The following is a 25,177-nucleotide window of genomic DNA, read 5'->3' on the forward strand; positions in this document are numbered from 1 at the left end:
CTCTCAGGGATCCAAAGCTCTGGCAAAGACTATCTATCGCTCCTTCACTTCTGATGTAAATCAACGGTCATCCATCACTTCCTTTCCTTAGAGGCAGCACATCTGCTTCAACCTGGATTTGCAGTGTTCCTGTCCTCATTCCGATGTCTCTACTCGGACATTCCTCTTCTTGCCTTGCATGAGTTCTTGCTGCAAGTTATTCCGTATTCTTTAAGGTAAGACATCCAAGGGAAGTAAGTACTGAAAAGAAAAAGAAGCCCCCAGCCAGGGCAGCTCTTGGAGGAACATCCTTATACAGTAAGTTACCAATTATAAAGGTAGCTTCATTTCTACAAAAAAAAAAAAAAAAAAAAAAAATGTACAAAAAATAAATATGAGGGTTTAACTTTCAGGGTTTTAATTCTCTTTTTCTGTTTTTGCCCAAGATGCAAACATACAATCAGGATAGTTGCCTTTTAAAGCAATTTAATTACAAAATTTTCCCTTCCAGTAACTAACCAAAAAATATGAAATCCCAATTACTCATATTTCAACTCAAATCAAATAATATGGAAGGGCTTGACAGCCTCTTCCAGATCAAACACATTTGCTGCTGGTATTTTGAAACCCATCACGTAACAGATTGTCTGCTTGGGGCTTGAAGGGTGTGTCCATATTTTTCCAAAGTTCAGCTCACCATCCACAAAGCCACTTCTCCCGTTAGTGCCCTGCTTCAGCACTCCAGGATACCGTCCTGCAGGTTCTTCTCCTCTTTCCACAGAAAGGACGATTAAGAAGTCCTTTCAATTTCATGAGGAGCAAGGGCTTCTGGAAGAGTTTTCCCACAGGGTCCCGGAAAATGAAACCTAAACACAAGAAGGCATACAGCAGATTAGGAGGTGCGAGTCAGCAAAACGAATGTACAACTATAGCCAATAGCATACAGCTAATGGTGTTTTACATTTTTAATAGATTTTTTTTTTTCCTTTTGACAGGATCTCACTATGTAACCCTGGCTAGCCTGGAACTTGTTGTGTAGACCAACCAGGCTAGCCTTGAACTCACAGAGATAAGCTAGTCTCTGCCTCCCAAATGCCAGGATTAAAGGTGTGTGTGGTGGTTTGAATATTCTTGGCCCAGGGAGTGGCACTATTAGGAGGTGTGGCCATATTGGAGTAGGAGTGGCTTTGTTGGAGTAGGTGTGTCACTGTGGGCGTGGACTTTAAGACCCTCATCCTAGCTACCTGGAAGCCAGTATTCTGCTAGCAGCCTTCAGATGAAGATGTAGAACTCTCAGCTCCTCCTGCACCATGCCTGCCTGCCTGGATGCTACCATGCTCCTAACTTGATGATAATGGACTGAATCTCTGAACTTGTAAGCCAGCCCCAATTAAATGTTGTCCTTTATAAGAACTGCCTTGGTCACAGTGTCTGCTCACAGCAGGAAAACCCTAAGTAAAACAAACTGCGACTCCCCAGCTGTAAATTCTGGTTCAGGAAGTCTGGGTGTCTGTTCACAAGGGCTAGGGTGATCAGAATCTTCGGGAAGATTAAGGGGACACCAGGAAAATTATCAGAATGAGAAAAGGTGGGCTCCGATTAGCTGATTCCATCTCAAATGGAAGGCCTCTGTGCTAACCAAAAACAGCAAAGATGAAACTAATGAACATTCATTTGTGCTTCCTATATAATGTAATATATAATCATATAGACAATGAAATATATATCTATATCTATTAGAAATATATATCTATATAGATATATATTTCAAGACAAACATTTGTCCTTTTTCTTTAGAGTTCTCTTAAGTAAACTCGTAGATTAAGAGACCAATCGGTGCCCAGCTACACAGGCAGAGAAAGCCTTGCTGCCTACTTATGATGGCACAGCCAGGGGAGCACCAACTACCCCATCAAATGTGGCCACTGGGACTTAAAAGCAAGGGCTCTTCAAATAAGCGCCATTCCTCTCCACTTAGTTTTCGGGCTGATTCCTTAGACGTCTGGTCTCCACCAGGAAGCAGCACTCAGCTGCAAGTACCTTTCCTCGCCACACGCCAGTGGGTTACCTTATTAACTATCATCACCTCTCCTGGACTCTGCCCTCTGACCATCCCTGCAATCAGGTGGACCCCTTAGTGATCCCTACATTGCCCAGTGTACATCTGTCTACCTTGGGCCTTTGTGTCAGGTAGACCAGAATCTGGAAAGTTCTTTTTTCTTTTTTAAGATTTATTTATTTTATTTATATGTAAGTACACTGTAGCTGTCTTCAGACACACCAGAAGAGGGCATCTGGTCTCATTACAGATGTTTGTGAGCCACCATGTGGTTGCTGGGAATTGAACTCAGACCTCTGGAAGAGCAGTCAGTGTTCTTAACTGCTGAGCCATCTCTCCAGCTCCTGGAAAGTTCTTTCAACATATATATATATATCCTTGCTGCCTCAGCACCTCAGAAGTTGGATGACGTACCCACCACACACATTGCTTACTGCCCGCCTTGACCACCAGCATCTGATCTTCACAGGGTGGGTTTGGATTTGGGTTAGTGATCTAGCCTATCCTTGGGACTAAAGCACTGTCCGGTATACCGTGTACTTCAGTTAAGTTCTAAAGATTAGGCAACATGGTGGCCAAGAGAGCTGAGGGGTCCAAGTGCTAAAAAGCCCCAAGCAGAGCTGTGGTGGGCACATACACCATCTCTGTGTCAGCCATATGCAAATCTGACCCCTGGGGACCAGTCAGACAAAACATTGAGGGAATCAGGAAATGCCCTGTATTTACTGTAACAGCACTCACTAAAGAAAGCCAATCTGATGGGGAAATGGTGTCTGTTGCCTACATATAAAGGCCGCTAACACATCTAGTTGAAAACTACAGATGCAAGTATAAAGTCTGGAGAAGAATATATCGTGCCAATGGGAAAACCATGGAAACTCCCATGTAGCGAAACACACATTAACACCCAGTCTGCAGTTAATGCCATTTTGTTCTTTCATAAAAGTCAAGTACAAATCAAACGAAAAGTCACCAACTCTCTCTTTTTTGCCCACATTCTCCTTTCTGGTCCTCCACAGAAATCAGAACTGTACAGTCGCTGGGCCTGGTGGTGCACACCTTTAATCCCAGCACTTGGGAGACAGAGGCAGACGGATTTCTGAGTTCAAGGCCAGCCTGGTCTACAAAGTGAGTTCCAGTACAGCCAGGGCTATACAGAGAAACCCTGTCTCGAAAAACAAAAAACAAAAAACAAACCAAACCAAAACAACAACAAAAAAAAGAACTGTGCTGTCTGTTGGGATGGCATCCCCAAGCCCACCCTCCATCTCCCATTACCCAGTTCGGTTGTCCCCGTACCTGAATCTGTCGGTGGCTGGGGTGGTCTCCATGTTAAACTCAGCCACCGGGACTCCCCTGGAAGCCACCTGAGGGGCAAACATGGCAGCCGGGTAGACCACAGAGGATGTTCCCACCTACAAAGCAAGGAGACGATGGGTGACAGCGCTGGGAGGAAAGGAAACACCAGGGAAACTTGCTCAGGCAGGGCCATGTGTGAATGGAGGTGTGAGGAAGGGCACACTAGATGTCAGGAGGTACGGCGTGGAGATGCTCGAAAGGCTGTACTAGTCGGGTGCTCACCAGGAATGGGCAAGGACATGTGACACAAAGGGACAGTCACACAAATGGGCAGAGATCAAAGACATGGCCCAAAGGACATGACTCGATGGTCACGTTTCTTCTATGTTGTGTGAATGATCCACATTCTTTTTCTAAGGTGGGAAATAGTCGCTGATAACCTTTGACGTGCACACATGCCCTCCCTAGGAATGCAAAGGCCAGAACACATTTTGGAAAGCGGGTTTCCTCACTAACGACCACCCTGGCCACAGAGGCTACACACATTATGGGCTGTATGCAGTAGATACAGAATGGAAATAGACCCGCCACAAAGGCCCTCTGCTCTTAAAGACACACTAAAGAAGCTGTGAACTCTGTGGGCTCTTTCCAGTTAATTCCAGGTCCAGGGAACGTGTCCTAAGGAAACAGCCTGAGAAACACATCCCATCTTCATGTACGCATGCAACATTGCATCAAATGCCAAAATGTGTAACAGCTGTGGTAGGGTGCATGCCTGTAATTCTAGCATGTGGGAGGTAGAGGCAGGAGGATGAAGAATTCAAGTCCGGTTTTTAGCTATATAGTGATGTAATACCCTGCTGGGCTACATTAGACGCTATTCCAAAAACAGCCTGAAACAACCCAGATGTCCTGCGATAGGATTGTCTCACGATATTATCTGTGTACCAGAAAATTATGCAGTAAACTAAAAGATGTGGCAGCTTTGGATATGTTGGCATGGAATAATGCAATAGGCTAATTGAATTATTATATGAATAAAGTGATAGCAACAGAGTGTGTAAATCTGATATGATATACATATGATAGATGAATAAAGAAAATATGATATACATATGTATACATATATGTGTGTATATATATTATACATATGGAAGGGTTTAGATCAGAAGTTGCCAACTTTCTTTGCAAAAGGAGCCATACAGTTAAATTATTAGGCTCTATAAGCCATCCAGACTCTGCCGACAGGACTCAGCTCTCACACTGTGGGACAAAAGCAGCCACAGTCAATGTGTGGAAAGACACAACTATTTTAACACAACTATTCACAAAATGGTGCAAACTGAGCTAATCCAGAGGCTGCGGGTTCATTCACCCCTGCTCTAGAAGAAAAGGTCAAAATGCTACTGGAGATTATTTCCAGATGGTATTATGTGGTGATTTCTAATTTCCTTCTTAGGCTTTGATTCCTTCGTTATTTTATCAACGGCATTTAATAATGAGTGTGCATTATATTTAAAACCTAGGCCAGGGCCAGTGAGGTGGCTCAGCAGGTGGAGAAGCTTGTGGTAAAAGCCTGGCAACCCGAGTTCTGTCCTTAGAAACCATGTAAAGGGGGAAGGAGAGAACTGACTCTATGACGCTGTCCTCTGACCTCCACAAATGAACGTGGCACATTAACACACAATCATCATGCATACACATATGATGGATGAATAAAGAAAATCTGATTGTACTGGCTGGTTTTGTGTGTCAACTTGACACAGCTGGAGTTATCACAGAGAAAGGAGCTTCAGTTGAGGAAATGCCTGCATGAGATCCAGCTGTAAGGCATTTTCTCCATTAGTGATCAAGGGGGAAAGGCCCCTTGTGGGTGGGACCATCTCTGGGCTGGTAGTCTTGGGTTCTCTAAGAGAGCAGGCTGAGCAAGCCAGGGGAAGCAAGCCAGTAATGAACATCCCTCCATGGCCTCTGCATCAGCTCCTGCTTTCTGACCCGTTTGAGTTCCAGTCCTGACTTCCTTGGTGATGAACAGCAGTATGGAAGTGTAAGCCGAATAAACCCTTTCCTCCCCAACTGCTTCTTGGTCATGATGTTTGTGCAGGAATAGGAACCCTAACTAAGACACTGATGCTCCCCAAATTTACACTGCTCTACAAAAAAGCATACTCCTTTTGTTTGTTTTGTTTGTTTGTTTTGTTTTTGTTTTGTGGGGGAAGAGAGGTTTTTAAAGATGCTCAGAGGATGGTTGTGCCTAGTTTCGTATTTTAAGATCAGTTCTTGGGGCTGGAGAGAGGGCTCAGTTACAAACTCAACAATGAACAGTTGTTGCTCTTCCAGATGACCCAGGTTTAGTTCCCAACATCCACGTCAGGTGGCTCACAACTATTTGTAACTCCAAGGGTCCCAAAGCCCCTGGCCTCCGAGGACGTTGAATTCCTGTGCACATACCCACATGCAGACACGCACACCTAAACATAATTGAAAATAATTAAACAAATCTTTTAAAAAAGAGAAGCTCTTATTTATTGCTTCTTGGTTTTTCTCCAGGACACTACAGACTTCCACACATGTATTTCAGAGAGGGAGGGGAGGAGGGAGTGAAGAAGAAAAGGAGGAAGAGGGGGTGGAAGGACAAGACAGAAGGGAGGGAGGAAGATGGCAGACAGACACTCCACCCGAGTCTTTCCAGGGCCTGAAGACTAGGGCCACATGTGACTTACCACTAGACACAGGTCACAGAGGGCGAGCTCTCTGTCTACCTCCTCCAGAATGGCAGGATCCAGGTTTTCTCCAAACCATACCACGTGAGGTCGCAGCAAGCCTCCGCATCCTGCCTCCTCGCACCTGGAAGAGCATCGCCCTTAGATTGCCTCTAACCACTTGGGTCAGGACTGTCCAGGATACCAGGGAAACTGGGCTGCCACGCTGGTCAGCAGATGGGAACTTGCCTGGGATGGGGCCACTGAGGTGACTCTTCTCTGAGTTTGTGTCTTGTTTTCATACGATGAGCTGGGTAGGCACTGTTTCAGCTAAGCTTGTCCTTACCCTAAAAGCTTGTTTCTCTCCCCGGCTACTGTGCTTATTGACGCAAATGCATTCCCATTGGCCAGACCGCAGGGCTGCCCTCAACATAGGGACCACCTCTTTCCACCAATGACCGCCATTTGCTTTCTCGGATCACTTATTTCTTGAGAATGTCTACAGCCACGTGCTCCATGCTGAAATACTCTTTCCTCCACCTTGCTCGCTGGAACCTGGGCTTTGCATGTGGTCAATGAGTTCTACCAATTGGCCAACTCCCCAAATTCCTTTTGATTTTTGGCTTTCGGGCTGCCTGGCTAAATGGCCCCAGCTGACCTTGAATACACTTGTTGGCCAGGTCACGCATGAACTTGTGATCCTCCTGCCTCAACCTTTGAAAGAACAGGGATTACAAGCCTGGGTCAAAAGGCTAGCTTTAAAAAAAAAAATCTGACTTCTTGGCCAGATGTGGTGGTGGCACACATCTTTAAGCCCAGCATTCAGGAGGCAGAGGCAGGTAGATCTCTGAGTTCAAGACTGAGACCAGTGTAGTCTACAGAGTGAGTTTCAGAGCAGCCAGGGATACAAAGGGAAACCCTGTCTTGAACCTGCTCCCCAAAAAAGAAAGAAAGAAAGAAAGAAAGAAAGAAAGAAAGAAAGAAAGAAAGAAAGAAAGAGAAAGAAAGGAAGGAAGGAAGGAAGGAAGAAAAAGAAAGAAAGAAAGAAAGAAAGAAAGAAAGAAAGAAAGAAAGAAAGAAAGAAAGAAAGAAAGAAAAAAAGAGATACAGGGTCTGGCTGTCCTGGAACTCACAGTGGTCTGGTTTGCCTTGTTTTGTCATGCGCACATGCTCTAGCCTGTGTGTGTGTGTGTGTGTGTGTGTGTGTGTGTGTGTGTGTGTGTGTGTGTGTTTGTGTGTATAGGTAGAGGTCAGAGGTCAACTAGGGCATCTGCCCCTATTGCCCTCCGTATTATCTGCTGAGGTAGGGTCTTTCATTGAACATGGAGGTTGCTGTTTTGGCTAGACTGGCTGTCCAGCAAGCCCCAAGGATCTGTCTGTCAGCACTGGGGTTTTAGGTGCCGTGGCAAGGCCTAGCTCTTCTGGGAATCTCGAGAAGCCACACTGGGGTTCTCTTGGTTGCCTAGTGAGCCCTTTGGCACTGATCTTCCCCAGGCCCCGAGGAACTAACTCCCTTTGGAAGCACTGAGGCTCCGAGGAACTAACTCCCTTTGGAAGCACTGTTTCAGTGCCTGGTTTTGAAAAAAAAAGAAAAAAACGACAATTTAAAAATTGAATGTACTTTATAACAATACAAAAGTATATTTCAATTATTTTTAGATTTATTTACTTTATGTGTATGAATATTCTGAATGCATTTAAGTATGTGCACCAAGAAGATGCAGTGCCCTCAAGGCCAGGAGAGAGCATCAGATCCCCTGGAAATGGAGTTACAGGCAGTTGGGAATGATCAGGTGGGTGCTAGGAATTGAACCCAGGTCCTCTGGATCGGCAGCCAGTGCTCTTAACCACTGACCCATCTCTCCAGCCCCAATTTTTTTTTAGTTCTTTCACCTTTGCAAGACCTTTGCTACCTCCTCAGTCTTGGCCTGGGAGACATGCAGAGGAAGAGGATGAGGGCTACTGACTAATCATACTATAAATGCTCTCTAATGGTAATTAGAATGTGATTCCAGTGCGCAGGTCACCTTCTGTCACGTCCCTGCTTCAGAAACTTCCCAGACCCCAAGGGATCTGTCAAGACGCAGAGAGATCAAAGTCAGGCAGTTTCCGTGTAGCTGCTTGAACACCGGAGGCAGAAAGATCACTTGAGCCTAGGAGCTTGAGGCTAGCTTGGGCAACATAGTAAACCTGGCTCTCTAAAAAGGACCTCGAAGTTGCTTCATCTTTTGTCCTTTCAATCCTAGACTGCGAGGTCAGGGACCATTGCTACATTGGTGCACTTAAAAGGCATCTCCCTAAACCGGAAAAAAAAAGTTATGATTTTGATTTTTATACTTTTTTTTTTTTTTACTTTACTGTATATACAATGGTGCTCTGCCTGCATGTATGTCTGTATGAGGGTGTCGGATCCCTCCGAATTGGAATTGTGGGCAGTTGTAAACTGCCCTGGGAGTGCTGGGAATCGAACATTTGGAAGAGCAGCCAGTGTTCCTAACCACTGAGCCGTCTCTCCTGCCCTCCAATCTTGAACATCAGATAGACGTCAGTTTTGTTTTGTTTTGTTTTGTTTTGTTTTTACCTACCGGGGAAGTTTGTCGACTGGGATTCCGGCGTCTTGAGTCTCTGGCTCTGGGGCCCTGGAGCAAGTAGCATTAAAGAGAATGAATACTGATGGTAAAGTCAAGGAACAGAGGAAGAATGTGACATGGCCCTTTGTGCATTTGCCTGGCGGCGCGTGGTACAAAGCTTGCTCGTGTGTGCTAACTTAGTAGGGTAAACCCGCAATACTGAGGTCAAGAGGAAGCTGTGTCAGGGAGTCTGAGTGGGATAATCCTGATGCGTCTCCACTGACACCATGTTAGGATTTTGCTTCTATACATTTATACTGCTGTGAAACAGTCTAGAAGATATTTTTTTTCCAGTAGTTTATGTTGCCTCCTAAATTTTCCTAATTATAAACAATGATACACATCCATCATGAAAATGTTAGGAAAATCCCCATGATCTGAAGGAGAAATAAAAATAACTCATAATGTCCCCGTTCCTCAAGGTCACAGTTAACCCTTTGCTGTGCGTTTCTTGTGGTCTTTTCACTAATATACAGATACGTGGAGACAGGGTGTGAGCTTGTGTGAATAAAACTTTGGGATCACACCACAGCAAATAACTCTGGCACCTTACAATTATGAGTCAAGTTTTCCTTTCATCAAGTATCTGTACCGTGTCTAGTTTTGCACTTTAGACATAGCCACTGGAAAAACAAAAAACAAAAAAAGGAAGAAAACTATCCACTGGAATCTTCAGTGAACTCTCAATATCCTTAGAGCTACGTCCAATTAGAGGAGAGATGGCATTTCTTCTGCAGTACGCTATACTTACCCTTTTCCTGCTAAAGCCGGACAGATCGGACTCTTATAGTTCTCAGCAACGGTGCCACACGAGGTACACCGAGTTTTAAATAAGGTTCCTGAAAGAAAAGACAAGTGACAAGCAAGTTCAGAACTCAGTATCAAAGTCTCCCTGTCTGAGAGGCCAGACAATACTTTGTCATCCTACGTGCATTTTTATGGTTAGGTCCACCCTAGGAATCATGGGAAATATAAAAACACACTGTCTTAGTCACTGTTCTATGGCTGTCAAGAGACCAAGGCAACCTCCAGAACAGAAAGAATTTAATTGTGGACTTATAGTTTCAGAGGACTATTCTATTATCGTCACGGTGGCGGTGGCAGCAAAGTGAGGGTGGGGACATGATGGGGGCACGGTGGGGGCATGGTGGGGGCACAGTGGAGGCACAGTGGAGGCATGGTGGGAACACAGTGGGGGCACAGTGGGAACATGGAAGCACTCATGACATTGGAACTATAACAGCTCCGCAGGAAGAGAGAGCAACACTGGCCTAATCTTAAAACCCACCCCTAGTAATACACTTCCTCCGACAGGGACACACCTCCTAATTCTCCTCAAATACTGCCAATCCTGGATGACTAAGAGTTCAAATATATGGGCCTCTGGGGGCCATTTTTATTCAGACACATGTACAACTGTTTAACCAACCAAAAGCAGATGCCTTCAAAGTCATCATGACTTAGAGAGGATATGGCTATGACTGCATGGCTAAGCTCATGCAGCTGACCCTGGAGTGATGTTCAGGCATAGCTGGAGTGATCCAGAGAGAAGCAACTGCTCAGCCTGAAGCTAAGGGTCTGGGTTACTAACTAGATGCTTAATTATAAAAGGCCAGTGGGCTGGGGAAGACAGGGCAGCTATTCAGGGTTTGGATTCACACCTAAAAGGTCACAAAATCTTACCTATGATTCAATAGAACTTGAAGCTCTTCTAGCAAAGAAACTTAGAAAATGAGCAATTAATTAACAAATAAGAAGTGCTAGTAATAGCAGCTTTGTACAATGAGGTGGCCACAATCTACACTGCATGTTCAGGCTGCTCTGAGGTACATCTCCACCAGTACACACAGACAGTCACAGTGTGCCTAATCTGCCTTCTTTAGGGACCATCGCTCCTCTACCCCATGCTGAGCAGATGGAGCCGTCAATCACATGGCCTGTGACCCCAGAGGGTACAGTTTTCTGAGGGCCTAGCTGTGACAGTTAATCTTGACTGTCATCTCAATACACTTTATAATCACCTAGCATATACACCTCTGGGCACGTCTGTGAAGGTGTTTCCAAAGAAATTTAGCTGAGGGATGTTCAGGCTGGAGAGATGGCTCAGTGGTCAGGAGCACTTGGTATTATTATGGAGGATGTAAACTCTATTCTCAGCACCCACGTGTATCTTAAAATCATAACTGAATTTAATGAAATAAGGGGGCTTCCTTTATTGTGACCTCAGGGAAAAGTTCTCGTCATTTGTAACAGAAAAATAATAATAATTTTTAAAAAAAAAAACCCACCCAATACGCACATGCGACCTTTTGCAATTCTTTAAAGAACCCTGTAAGGCTGACGTCATTGCATGGCTAGGAAAATGGCTCGTGGGTTGACATTGTAGAGAAATAGACAGACATGTGGTAACTGACACACAGCCAGCAGAGTTAAGTGTTGACCAGTGTGGTGGTTTGAATAGGTATGGACCCCACAGACTCAGATGTTTCAATGCTCTGCCTATGGGAAGTGGCGCTATTAGGAGGTGTGGCCTTGTTGGAGGAAGTGCATCACTGTAGGGGGTGGGATTTGAGGTTTCCTGTGCTCAAGCTACACCTAGTGTGGCTCATAGTCCCTTCTCCTGCCTGCTGACCAAGATGTAGAACTCTTGGCTCCTCCAGGCCCATGTCTGCCTGCTTCCTGCCATGATGATAATGAACTAAACCTTTGGAGCTGTAAACCAGCCCCAATTAAATGTTTTCTTTTATAAGAGTTGCAATAAAACCCAACTAAGACACAATATGTATTCACTGATAAGTGGATATTAGCCCAAAACTTAGGATACCCAAGATATAAGATACAATTTGCTAAACGCATGAAACTCAAGAAGAATGAAGACCAAAATGTGGACACTGTGCCCCTTCTTAGAATTGGGAACAAAACACCCATGGAAGGAGTTACAGAGACAAAGTTTGGAGCTGTGATGAAAGGATGGACCATCTAGAGACTGCCGCATCCAGGGATCCATCCCATAATCAGCTTCTAAATGCTGACACCATTGCATACACTAGCAAGATTTTGCTGAAAAGACCCAAATATAGCTGTCTCTTGTGAGACTATACAGGGGCCTAGCAAACACAGGAGTGAATGCTCACAGTCAGCTATCGGATGTATCACAGGGCTCCCAATGGAGAAGCTAGAGAAAGTACCCAAGGAGCTAAAAGGGATCTGCAACCCTATAGTTGGAACAACATGATGAACTAACCAGTACCCTGGAGCTCTTGTCTCTAGCTGCATATGTATCGAAAGATGGCCTAGTCGGCCATCAATGGAAAGAGAGGCCCATTGGACTTGCGAACTTTATATGCCCCAATATAGGGGAATGCCAGGGACAAAAGAATGGGAATGGGTGGGTAGGGAAGTGGGGGGCGCTATGGGGGACTTTTGGGATAGCATTGGAAATGTAATTGAGGAAAATATGTAATAAAAAATATTAAAAATTAAAAAAAAACAAAAAAAAACAAAACAAAACAAAACAAAAAAAAAACCCAACTAAGACAAGCAGAGAACAGATTTCTGTGTCAGGTACCCATAAGCTGGCTGAGTGTAGCACTCCATTGTACCTGTACAGAATAGACAGCATGAGTGGACTGCTTCTTAACCTGTGCATGAGAAAACCCATTCCTTGGGTTTGTAGATGCTAAAGCTAACAGCCTTGAGCAGAAATCCACAGAGGAGAGAACCCAGAGCAACGCAAGACAGACTCCATGGATGCTACAACAACATGGTGGGCTTGTTACAGAAAAGAGCCTGGGTCATCAACACCTCCCTCAGGCACTCTAGTGGAGCAGGATGGTAGAACGACTTCATCAGCAAATTCCCTACTAAGGACAGAGGATAAGTGAATGCCCTCAGGATGTTGAAGTCACAGCCAGTCATGTCCAGTCCTGCTGAAGCCACAGTGATGCTAGCTCCCTCCCAGGCCTGTCTGCTTCCCTCCATGGATAGCTGTGTCAAGAACTGCCTTCTTCCATAGATGCCCCAGGGACAGGGGCTTGTGGCTGTGTAGGCCACAGTGGGCAGGAACACTGATACTGCCTGGTGTGTGGTGGGGTCTGTGGGAGGAATGTGGGTTTTCTTTTGGTTTGTCCAGGTAAGGTCTATCTAACTGAAACCCAGGGGTGTTGACACTCTTGGTCTCAGTCCATCCTCCAAAGACCAGGCTGCAGGAAACAAGTGAGTTGTGCCCAGTGGGCAAGGTGTCCCTTGTTACCAACTGTTCAGGTGCTCTTAGGCACCACTGTGCCCCTGAGGGAAGGGCCACAGCATTTGGGGGAAGGGCAGGTGTCTAGTAGAGTAGGATGAACAAGCTGTGTGTTAAAGTCTTGTTCTCCTCACCGTGGATTTCCAGAAGGTTCTTGGTGCCAGCCTTGCGATGCAACTCGTCGATGTTCTGGGTGATGACCACGACCCGTCTGCCCTGGTCACGCAGCCGGGCTTCACACTGGGCAATGGCCAGGTGCCCGGGGTTGGGTTCTTTGCTCCGCATGACCTCCCTCCGGTAGTGGTAAAACTCCCACACCTGTGATGGGTTTCGAGCGAAGGCCTGAGGGGTTGCCAGGTCCTGAGGGGAAAGAGGCAGAGGTCAGCGAGGGACCTGTGGAGGTGGAAATGAGGAGGCAGTAGGTCAGGCTAGACTGCATAGCACCGGCTTACATCCCAGCCCTGGGACCAACAGGTCACTCTTAACTCTCCCACTGATGAGACAGAAGCAACGAAACCCCTCTCACTCAGCTCACAAATTATGAACAGGGAGTCAAGTGACATGTGGCAAAAGATCTGGGGTTAGAATTTACCCACACAGAGCTCTGAGAAATCAATTTCACTGTGCAGGATCTTCAAGAAAAACACGAAAGGAAAATTGCCCCAGAAAAATACATTAGGCCCAGAAAGGAGCTCAGACAGACAACTACACAGACATGCACAGACACACACATACCCACACACAACTAAAAGCACAGCACGTACAAGCACACAGCACACAACTATACACATCTACACAACTACATACAATTATATGTATTGTGTCCAAACTAGACATGTGTGCATGCACATATACAGAGCTATAACCATATGGGTATTCATATTTATATACACACAATTATACAGGTACACATAGTTACATGTATTTATGCTAAAACTACATGTAGATGTTTGTATACACACAACTGCATGCATATATACAGCCACATGTAAATAAGTATACATAATCTACATACATATGCATGCATACCCATAAGTACATATAAACAGTTGTACATACTTACATGTAAATGAGATACATATACACACATACATACAAATATATGCATGTAGCCACATACAAACTGCATATATACACACTTAGACACAGTTATACAGTGTATTCAGCTATACACACGGAGCTACATGTACTTAGAAGTACACATGTATGCATGCATACAATTAAACATAAACATTTAGTTGCATATACTTATACATGAACAAATATATACACACATGCATACAACTACATAAATAACATGTTCTATCTACTTACACACAAATCACATGTATGTACGTACATATAAAAACTACACACACACACATATATATATCAATGTACTCATAAACTTCACATATGTACATACATGTGAAGGAAGGTCAGGAGAACTTGGACCAATCTAGAAAATAAGGCCTGGTCCCTTTAAGAAAGGATGCTCCATGCTTGAGGAGCGTGAACACACAAACACACACACAAGATTGCAACTGCTACACATGACCAGCAAGAGCTCCCAGGAGCCTATATAAAATCCAAATTAGAGATCCTGGCAGACTTCCACCCCCAGGGCCCCTGCTGTGCCCTCCATAGGAGCTGTTTGTTCTAATAAAGTTGTCCCATTCTCTTTGTGGCTGGTCTTTCTTGTTCTGCTTCAATCCATACCTTACTTTCACTCTGTCAGCTGTTCCCAGGACGATAACTCACTTTCCCTCTGGAACCTCAGGGGTGTCTGCTTTCGATTTGGGGCAGGACACAGCATGTTCTCACCTTAAATCATTTCTGGCTATCAGTGCGCTCTCTCTCTCTCTCTCTCTCTCTCTCTCTCTCTCTCTCTCTCTCTCTCTCTCTGTGTGTTACTTCGCTTCGCTTTCCTGTCTCTCCAGGGCATACAGTTCTTTGTCCCATGAAATGAACCCCTCACCCAAGACACCCATAACACATATTCATGCATACAAACAACTATATGTACTTACAAACTACATATATAAATGCACACACACCAAACCATACATATAGCTGAGCCACATTGAACACATGCGCACATATGCATAAGAAAAATATATATTAGCAGAATGCAAGAAATATCTGGATTCAAGACACTAGCCCTCTTCTGAGACAGACAGTTCATTCCTGTGATAGAGGCCCACAGCACAGCTGCCCCGGTTGGAAGCTAACAGGAAGTGCACAAGGAAACTCTTAACAGTCACGGAAATGTCCCATATCCTGCCTGTGTCACCTCGGGTCCTCACTGAACTGTCATTCCAGTCTATGTTAATTTTGAAAAGAAGCACACCAAAGATGCACCCCACTCACAGGCACACCCCCAACCCCAGGCAGGGACAATAGCCTTTCCTTTCAAAGTGCAATATGTGGCTCTCAGGAACCCTGTATCCCATCACCTAGGACACCCTGGCCAGGAGCATCTATGCACTAACGTAGGAACTGTAAAAGCACATACAAGCGCCCTTGGGGGCGGAGTTGGAATCAGATATGTCCTCTCACCTCACTGGCAACTCTGAGCTTCCTCTGACACTGGAGCAGCCCCACCCCACCCCACCCCCACCCAAGCTCTTCCTGCCACTGGCTGCTGTTCTCCAGGGATGCCTCTGGGAACCTTCTTTCTTCTTGGGACTCTAGAGGCTCTCTACTCCCTTCTCCCCTCCTGGGCCGGAGGAATGCCAGAGCATCCCACATTTTCACCTGCTTCAACCTTTCGGAGGAAGGAAAGGACAGCGCATGCGCTCTGCACTCCACGGGAAAGCTCTGTGACTTCTGCAAGGCTCGCACGCACTGAGGTGGTTCATTTTGTCTTCATCTAAACAACCAAAATGTCTGAAGCCTGCATCGTGTGCCAGCCTTCTGGGGCTGGGAGCACCACAATGGATACAACACACGGGAGTTCGCCGCTCTCTAAAAGTAGGGATTTCCAGGATGAGAAAGATGCCTACGCAGTTAAGAGGGCCCAAGCACAGGTCCCCAAACCCACATTAGGCTGCGCACAGTCCCCTGTAGCTGCAGCTGCAGTAGACATAATGCCCTCCTCTGTCCTCGGAGGGCATCATATGCGCGTATGTACCACTCCCACCCACATACACACAGATAAAAATAGAAATGAAATAAACATTTAAGACTACGGATTTTAACGTAACTGAAGAAATAGTGCTATCGTTTGGATCTTCTGCACTGTCTTCTCAAGGCCCAGCAGTGGGAGATATGGCTACCCGTTTGGCAGAAGCGAAAAGCTGTGAGCCTTTGAGAAGCGGGGCCTGATGGGAGAGCTTAGGTCACTGGGGATAAAGCGAAGCACTGTGAGAGGCCCTTGTCGCTTCATCTTTTTCTTTGGTTCTAAGCCATAGCCTTGCTCTGCTTTGTGTTCCCCATGCTCACGGCCATGATGTGTCTTCTCACAACGGGCCCCAACGCCACAGGGCCAATGGAACATGGAGGAAAACTTCCCAAACTTTGAGTTAAAATCAACCTTTTCTCTTTATAAGCCGAACATCTCAGATATCTCTTAAAGAAACAAAGAGGACTTCTTTATGTATAGCTTGCGGCTATGTGCATGTAACATGTGTAGATGTGTATATGTGCATGTATATATGTATTGTTTATAAGTACCTGTAGCTATATGTATAGTGTGTGTCTGTCTGTCTCTGTGTGTCTCTGTGTGTGTGTGTGTGTGTGTGTGTGTGTAGCTGTATATAGGTGGGTAGTGGCTAGTTATTTATTGATTTGCCAAAAGCTAGAGTCATCTGAGAAGAAAGATCAGTTGAGCAAAGGCCTCCATCAGATTGGCCTGTAGGCAAGTCTCTGTAGGACATTTTCCTGATTAACAATTGATATGGAAGAGTCCAGCCCACATGGGGTAGTGGCACCCCCGGGTGGTTGGTACTGGGTGATATAAGAAGCAGCATCCCCCCACCCACACCCACCCCTCTTGGCCTCTGCATCAATTCCTGCCTCCAGGTTTCTGCCTTGGGCTTTGCCTTTCCTTGGTGATGAACTGTGACCTGAGAGTTGTAAGATGAAATGAACCCTTTGCTTCCTCAAATGCACCATGGTCTTTACCACAGCAATAGAAACCTCACCAGAGATAGTATATCACACAGTAATGTCCTGGCTTATAACCGTGGTGTTGACGGTACAACTTCACCCATCTGCTGAAACTCACTGAACGGTATGCTAAACATGGGTACATTCATCCATGTCTATCTTAACAAACAGCAAATAATAAAACAACAGACCAACCAAGCAGGGCTGGAGAGATAACTCAGTGGTTAAGAACACTCCTCTTGCAGAGAACCCAAGTTCAGTTCTCAGCATCCACACTAGATGGCTCACAATTGCCTGTACCTCTAGCTTCAGGGGAGCCAGCGCCCTCTTCTGGCTTCCTTGGGAACCCACACATATGTACATATACCCATACACAGATACACACATATACACATAAAGAAAATCAAATAAATAATAAAGCTTTTTAATAATAAATCCATTCAACCCCACAGAACTTACCTTGCAATGTTCTTCATGTCATTGTTTAAACACCAAGCTCTGAGCCTTCAACAAGTTTCACAGAAGTTTTACAGTGTTTAATACTTAACTTCCAATTATCTTCGTATATTTATATCTACATCTGAGGACCCAACCTCAGCGTAAAGGGAGTAAACAATTGTTGTGAGGTGAGATCGACCACCCAGAGAGAAAGACGCTCCCTGCGGAGCTGCCTGCAGTGTAGAGAAGCTCTGAGGTCCTATGTACCACATAGGACACAGTTTTGGGGTCACACTGGTTGAGGCAAGCTTTCCAGCAATCCAACTGATGAATTATCCCACTCCTTGTAAGTAACACCCCCCCACACACACACACACACTCATACGCCCGTTAGTAACTACAATAAAAGACTCACTACGTCACCAAATTGGACAGTGGGTACAATCATTACTTTGATCTGTCAGGGGCTCCCTTTCTGGGATGAAGTGTGTGTGTGTGTGTGTTTCATACACATAAGTATGCAATTGCATACACCTATGAAGCAGAAGTTTTCAGAAGCCAGAGGAGACTACTGGGTACCTTCCTATTTTTCTCTGCCTTCTTGCCTTGAGACACAGTCTCTCAGTGAACTAGAAGCTTGCTGGGTAGCCTAGGCAAGCTTTCAGGAGCCTCCTGTCTCCCCTTCCCAGGGCTGGGTTTCATGCATACGGAGCTGTGCCTGCCCAGCTCTTTCTGTGGGTGCAGGGATTCAGACTGAGATCCTCAAGCCTGATGCTCACACAAGTGCTTTTCCGTATAGCCTGGCCCCAGATTTGCTACTGTAGTCACTGGAGATAGAGACTGTGTTGACAGCAAAACCAAGAGGAGAAAATGGTCACTGCCCATCTCAAGCACGGCCCCTGCGCTTCTGTGTGGATGCTGGATCGAACTCGGTAAAAGCTTCATTCAGAAAAGCCTTTGGTGTTCTGGAAGCGTTACTAACCTGAGCTTGCCATTTTCTCCAGTAACCTCCAGCGCCTCTGAAAGTCGGAACCCCACTCTCTGCACTAACGCCAGCCCCCGAGATGATGGCTATGTGCTTGGCGTTCGCAAAACACTTCCGAAAGTCTGCCATATCTAAACAGAAAATAAAACCCGTGTCAATCCAGAGTGCCAGCCGGACATTGATATTCCATATCACCTTTGTATGTCATGAACCTTAACACCAGAAAAAAGAAAAAGTATACTGTACAATACTCCAATAGTAAAAGACGGTTCAGCTAGTAAGAGCACTTGTTGCTCTTACAGAGGACGGGGGTTCGGTTCCCAACACTTACATGGCAGTTCATACCATCTGCAACTCCAGATCCAGGGGATCTGGTGCCTTCTTTTGATCTCTGTGGCCAGCAGGCACAACATGCAAACACAGGCAAACACTCACAAATATAAATAAATAAATCTTAATATATATATATATATATATATATATGTGTATGTACATATATATATATATACATACACACACACATATATATATATATATTGGATATTCCAATAAAAAGTATTCCTCAGGGCTGGCAAGATGACTCAGAGGAAAGGCATTGCCACCAAGCCTGATGACCTGAGTTCAATCTCTGGAAGCCACGTGGTGGTAGGAGATGGGACTTCTACAAGTTGTCCTCTAACCTTGACACACACCATGGCACACACATACCCCTCTCCCTTAAATAAATAAATATAAACGTTTTTAAGACGCGTTTCCTGAATCATGAAGATACAAGCTTATACACTTGATGGGTGGGTGCGTGGCAGCCTCTCCAGGAAATGAGAGCTTTGGGCACACATTGGCTCAGCATCTCGGCTCTACCTCCGATACCTCCTTGTGATCTACTATACTTAGTCTTTCTATACACAGTCCCCTGGGCTGCTTGGTGTGCATAGCCTGTTGTAGAGCACAGATGTAGAGATTTCAAAGGTTCATGGATCCAAATTTCCTGTGGAAAGTCAAGACAACGCCTTTGTGTTGGTGACCAGGCTGAACTGAGGCCGGCTAGGTACCAAATATCTAAATTTCTCCTCCTAGTCACATGCCCTGTGAAAAATCATGCTAAAGCCCTCTCAGCACCGTGGCCCATGGAGACGCGTAATACGGATGACTTACTTGAACTTGGACGAGCCATGGTGAGGCAGATCTTGCTTTGTGGGGAGGCAGGAGGCTTTCGTCTACAACACAGCTGGGAAATGAATCGGCCCGGAGCAATCAGGAGAGGTTGCATCAGGTTTTCGTTGAAGTCTTACTTCCCCAGGCAGGCTGTAGAAAAATTATCAAGCACACAGAAGCAATCAGAAAGCATTCACATACATAGTGTGCCTCTGTCTCACTATTGGTGTTGTTACACTATATAGGTACAAATATTTGCGGGTTGACTCAAGATAACTCGTCCTATGTGGAAAATCTCACGCATATACTCGCCGACAGCAGAACACTGTTAATCCAGACTATCCCAAACACACAACATGTAACGTGAGATCTGTGTTAGAATAAAGTATCAAACACCTCACAATTTCTAATTTTATTTTGCTTTTTGTTTTTTGAGAGAGAGACTGGTTACATACGGCAGGGTAGTGTTGACTAATGTTCCTCCCACTGCAGACTCCCAAAGCCTGAGATTACAAGCCTGTATGCGCCCCAAGGAGAGAAATACCTTTTAAGCATTTGGAGATGGGTGAAGTCCGGGGCTTTGATTGTCCCGGGCGGTCGGGACCTACACTCTAGATCCTTATCTTGTGATTTATTGAACATGGAACTAAACGGGAAACATTGCACCAGTAGAGCTAAAAAAAAAAAAACCCTGGAGTGAGGTCATAGGTCACTGTGAGCAAGGGACTGTATTGTTAAGAATACCCTGAACAAGGTGGATGAGGGGGGAGACGGAGTTCAAGGTCATCCTCAAGGAGTTCAAGGTCAGAGAGAGCCTGTCTCAACAAAACAAAACAAAACAAAACACCACAACAAAAACAAGACAAAAGAAAGAAAGATAAAATAAAAAGACACCCTTAACTCCGATAGGATTAGCCTGGTTGTTTTCGTTCATCCTCTGGACTGCGGCTTGGACTTGTAGGGCTCCTCAACTGGGGCTGCATACCTACCAGTAGCATTTGAGAGTCTCAGGGATGCTCTCACCCCAGACCAGAGTCAAGATACATGGCCGAGCCCACAAGCCAACTGGGTAATCTTTTTTGTTTTGTTTGCTTTCTTTGTTTGTTTTTTTCAAAACAGAGTTTTTCTCTGTAAAGCCCTGGCTACCCTAGAACTTGTTCTGCAGACCTCTTAGCAATCTACCTGCCTCTGCCTCCCAAGCCCTGGGAATTAGAGGTGTGTGCCACCTCGCACCATCACTGAGTGGAGGAAGCTTGTGGAGAAAGGATAGAAATGGCCAGCGGGGCAGCCTAGCCAAACTCTCAAGTTCAAAGTTCAGTGAGAAACCCTGCCACCAAAAGTGAAGGACCAGTGAGATGGTGCCTGTCGCCAAGCCCGGTGACCTGGTGATGATCTCTAGCACCCACAAGAGAAGTGACTCCTCTGGCCCCTGACCTTCACAGTGTGCTGTGGTGTGAACACAAGAGAAGTGACTCCTCTGTCAGCTCGCCCCTGACCTTCACTCACCCACATATACATGCTTTTTAAAAAATTTAAACGAGTTAGCAATACAAGAAGATAACCAAAAATGGCCTCTGGCCTTCATATATACATTTGTGCACACATTCAAATATATATTTATTCACACACACAACAATTTTTGCAAAGAATTCATGGTTGTATTCCTATGACATTCCAGAATAAATAAAGACGAGGGAAGGAGAGGAGGTACAGACGTAGGAAAACAGGAGCAATGAATGTCTCCTGTGTCCTGATCATGGTGACAGTTACATGGCATGTCTATCAGAACGTACAGAACTCTACACTCAAAAGGGTTCATTTGAGTTTATCTGAGGCCTATTTACAAATAACAAGTAAAAAGTCTCAGCTTTAAAGGATGAAGAAAGTTCAGGGGAAGAAGGTCCCAGCTACCAACTATGACTATACAGTGGCTTTAAAATGGTTAGGGCTAGCTGGGCAGTGGTGGCACATGCCTTTGATCCCAATATTTAGGAGCCAGAGGCAGCTGGATCTCTGAGTTCCAGGCCAGCCTTGTCTACAGAGCAAGTGCCAAGACAACCGAGGTTACACAAAGAAATCCTGTCTCGAACACCTCCCTCCCCACCCCCAAAAATGTTAGGACTGTGAGATGGTTATCTTCGTTGTCATCCTGACTCCATTTAGATCACCATGGAAACACACACACCTCTGAGATCATCTTTGAGGGGGCTTCTGGCGAGGGAAGACCCACACTGAATTTGGACGGCTTGGTCACACGGGCTAGGGTCCTGGACTGAATCAAAGGAGAAAGCAGGCTGGAGAGATGGTTCAGTGGTTAAGAGCACTGACTGTCCTTCCAGAGGTCCTGAGTTCAAATCCCAGCAACCACATGGTGACTCACAACCATCTGTAATGGGGTCTGATGCCCTTTTTTGGTGTGTCTGAACTGTATAGCAACTGTATACTCATATACATAAAATAAATAAATCTTAAAAAATGAAAAAGGAGATAAGTTGGCTGGGTACCAGCATTCATCCTCTCTGCTTCCCAACTGCAGGTGCGGCGTGACCAGCTGTCTCGAATCCTGTTGTCATGCCTTCCCAGTGATGATGCTCTGACCCTCAAACTGTGAGCCAGAATAAACCCCTCCTTCTGCAAGTTGTTTTGGAAAGGTATGTAGTCACAGGGATAAAAACGGAACTAAGGGCAAACTGTGTGTTCTCTGAACTTTGACTATTTATTTATTTTTTTATTTATACAAGGTTTCTCCATGTAGCCCTTCCTGGCCGTCATGGAACTCAACCAGGCTGACCAGACCTTGAACTCACCAAGATCTGCCCACCTCTGCCTCCCCTACTGCTGAGGTTAAAAGCGTTTGCCACCGCTGCCAGGATGTAACCAGTTGTTAGAAGTCAGAATGAGAGTTTTATATCACGGATAGAGAGCAGCAGAACACATTGCTGGAGGGAAAAGGTTAATTAGTGAGAGGTAGGGATGGCAAGAATTTGGCACTTATTAGGATACTTAAAATTATGAATCCACAAGAAATTAGTGAAGAATTAGGTGTGGGTAGGAAATAGTATATAGGGAGATATGAAGAGAAGCCAGGGTTTCAATATCTATGTGAATATCTTATGTGGACTGTCAGTGTCTTCCAGGCAGCACAAATCATGGAGAAATTAAAGGATGTTAATTGTGAAATGTTTTTATTTAGACTTATTTATTTTATGTGTGGGAATGTTTTGCTTTGGTCATCTGATTGTTGAAAAGCAGCAGGCTTTTGGGTTCGTGGTTTAGACAGGATTACTGAGTGGTCTGGATTTTTGTCCTCATTCATTGTGGTCACACGAAGCCTTACCTGGTGTTGGTGTTTTATGGCATGGCTTATATTTAACAGAGCACCGAGGCCTATCAGTGGCAAGAAAGCCACCTACTTTTAGAACTGAGCAGGGTGCCTGAGTGGGTATTTCTCAAAGGAAGACACTGGGACAATGGAATGAAGCCACAAAGAACTATCAGCACAAATCTGCTGGAATTGGCTGGTTATCAAAAAGACAAAAGCTAACATTAACAAGGATGTGGATGAAAAGGAACTGAGATACTGGGAATGTCAGCATAGCGATTTTGGTAAACAATATGGAGATCACTCAAGAACTTCAAACCAGAATTAGTGCGTACTCTAGCAAGCCCCTCCGAGCTTGTTATGAAAGGATTGAAGGTCAATGTAGGCAGGAGAGAGGTAGCTACACTTCAATGTCAATTTTGGCGTTACCCACATGGAAACAATCTAGGTGGTAATCAACAGAGGACGAAGGCAAAGTGTAGCCTGTGCACACACAATACAATATTAGAAGAACGGGTTCTCGGGCTGGGGAGATGGCTCAGCGGTTAAGGGCACCGACTGCTCTTCCGAAGGTCCTGGGTTCAAATCTCAGCAACCACCTGGTGGCTCACAACCATCCATGATGAGAACTCCCTCTTCTGGTGTGTCTGAAGACAGCTACAATGTACTTACATATAATAAATAAATCTTAAAAAAAAAAAAAAATGACCCTGCTAACCTAAGTGAAATAAGCTAAGCACAGCAGGGCAGGTGGATCGATTTCACACGAGGAGCATAGAAAGGTCAAACTCACAGAAGCAAAGAACAGAATGGTGGTCACCAGAGGCTGGGTGTGGGGAACAAGATGGGGCATGGAGATGTCTGTCAAGGGGCAAGTTTGACTGGTCTTTTGCAGGGCACAGCAACCAAAGTTGATAATGAAGTGATGCACATTTCAAAACTTTAAAACGAGTGAACTCGAAAGGTTCTTACTAAAACATTTCGAGATGACAGACACATTAATCAGCTTAGCTATCTCTTCTTATATATAATACATGCATTTATCAAAATACCCCATTGGAGTCCAGCAATATACACAACCAACTGAAATGCAGGAGTAGGCACAGGGCAGAGTGCATGGCAACTGTCCTGCAGAAACGTTCACAGGCCTTCCGTAGTAAAGACTTTTTGGACACCAAAAGCTCCCAAATGAGATCAGTACCCCAAGAGTCCCAGGCCTTGACACCAACCCGCTCCGCTCACCTGCTCAGGGCTACCTGCCTTCTAACCTAAAGGGTACAGCCTGGGACCCAACTGATCACCTTTCCCAACACGTGCGTGCCCACCCTCCAGCCCCCACCCTCGGAAGGTTTTCGGCCCACCTCTGCAGCTGTCGCTCCTGAGCTCCCATCTTCCCAGAGTTGAAAAGTGCGCTACCCCCAACCCTGCCCCCCTCGCAAAAACTTTGGGGCACCATCCTCCCAGCTCGTGGCTTCGCTTTGACCTTTCCCCCTCTCTCTGCTGCCACCATCACCAAAATCCTGCCGGCTCTACCTTCAGGTTGTGTCGTGATTTTACCCTTTCTGCACTCCCACCGCCACCACTACAACCGGTCCCTGTCACCTTAGCCAAAGTGCCCTTCCTTCCGGTCACTGCCTTCCCCGGCCTAGCCGCTCCCTTGGGTTTCTTTCCTACGCGTGGCCCATCCAGCCACCCACAGCGTCGCCGCCGACCCCACCGGCACCCCATCGCGCATGCGCGGGATGGGGCGCGCGGAGCCGAAACAAAGCCCAGACCCCCACCAGTGCCAGACACGCACCTGCAAAAAGCGGTGGCGACAGTGGAGCAGGAGAGGCCTGGGGCGGGGCGCTCCATGTCCTGGTGTCAAGCCCTGGCTGCAGCGGCCCCTGCCGGAGACCCGGAGCGCGACATACTATTGGTGGGACCATGAGTCAGTGGAAGGAGAGGCGACTTGCACGTGTCTTTGTGACCTTCCAAGGCTCATTCCACTGCCCAAATAGGTCAAGAACTACCTACCGCCTGCTCTGTGGCCTCCTTGAGCACACTGGGGGATGCAGTTTCAGCACAGAGCTTAGCAAAATCAGAGTCGATTCCCCTGAAAATCTGTAGGCTGGCGAGTCGGTTCCGGGTAGGCCAAACCGCTCCAACACAACCTTGAGGTTATGATCACTACTGCTGGTGCAAGATCAACTAGCTTTAGGGGCAGACTTCTCTGGTCAGGCTCATCAGCATGGCTTTTCTAATACTTCAATTGGTGATGGAGCCAGGGAACCAGA

At 45.7% G+C, this 25,177-nt stretch overlaps 1 protein-coding gene across 4 annotated transcripts; it reads right to left on the bottom strand.

The window, feature by feature from the left end:
• Positions 1-374: 374 nt before the first annotated feature.
• Positions 375-24,805, bottom strand: Sirt5 (sirtuin 5). 4 transcript variants are annotated; one of them, XM_021180870.3, is made up of 10 exons: positions 24,700-24,783; positions 20,124-20,253; positions 19,580-19,729; positions 18,422-18,555; positions 13,047-13,272; positions 9,421-9,508; positions 8,625-8,678; positions 6,061-6,184; positions 3,338-3,453; positions 375-845 (listed from the first exon to the last, which is right to left on the bottom strand). In XM_021180870.3, exons 3-10 carry the CDS (start codon positions 19,692-19,694, stop codon positions 770-772), a joined length of 933 nt encoding a protein of 310 aa, XP_021036529.1. In that variant the 5' UTR covers positions 19,695-19,729; positions 20,124-20,253; positions 24,700-24,783; the 3' UTR covers positions 375-769. The 4 variants fall into 4 exon arrangements, with proteins under 4 accessions (XP_021036529.1, XP_021036536.1, XP_021036535.1 ...); XM_021180877.2 differs by lacking the exon at positions 20,124-20,253 and having other exon boundaries at positions 24,700-24,805; XM_021180876.3 differs by lacking the exons at positions 20,124-20,253; positions 24,700-24,783 and adding an exon at positions 24,504-24,614.
• Positions 24,806-25,177: the final 372 nt, after the last annotated feature.

This window comes from Mus caroli, unplaced genomic scaffold (assembly GCF_978045245.1).
Source record: "Mus caroli unplaced genomic scaffold, Mus_caroli_1 scaffold_15, whole genome shotgun sequence".
In the NCBI taxonomy this organism is placed as follows: domain Eukaryota; kingdom Metazoa; phylum Chordata; class Mammalia; order Rodentia; family Muridae; genus Mus; species Mus caroli.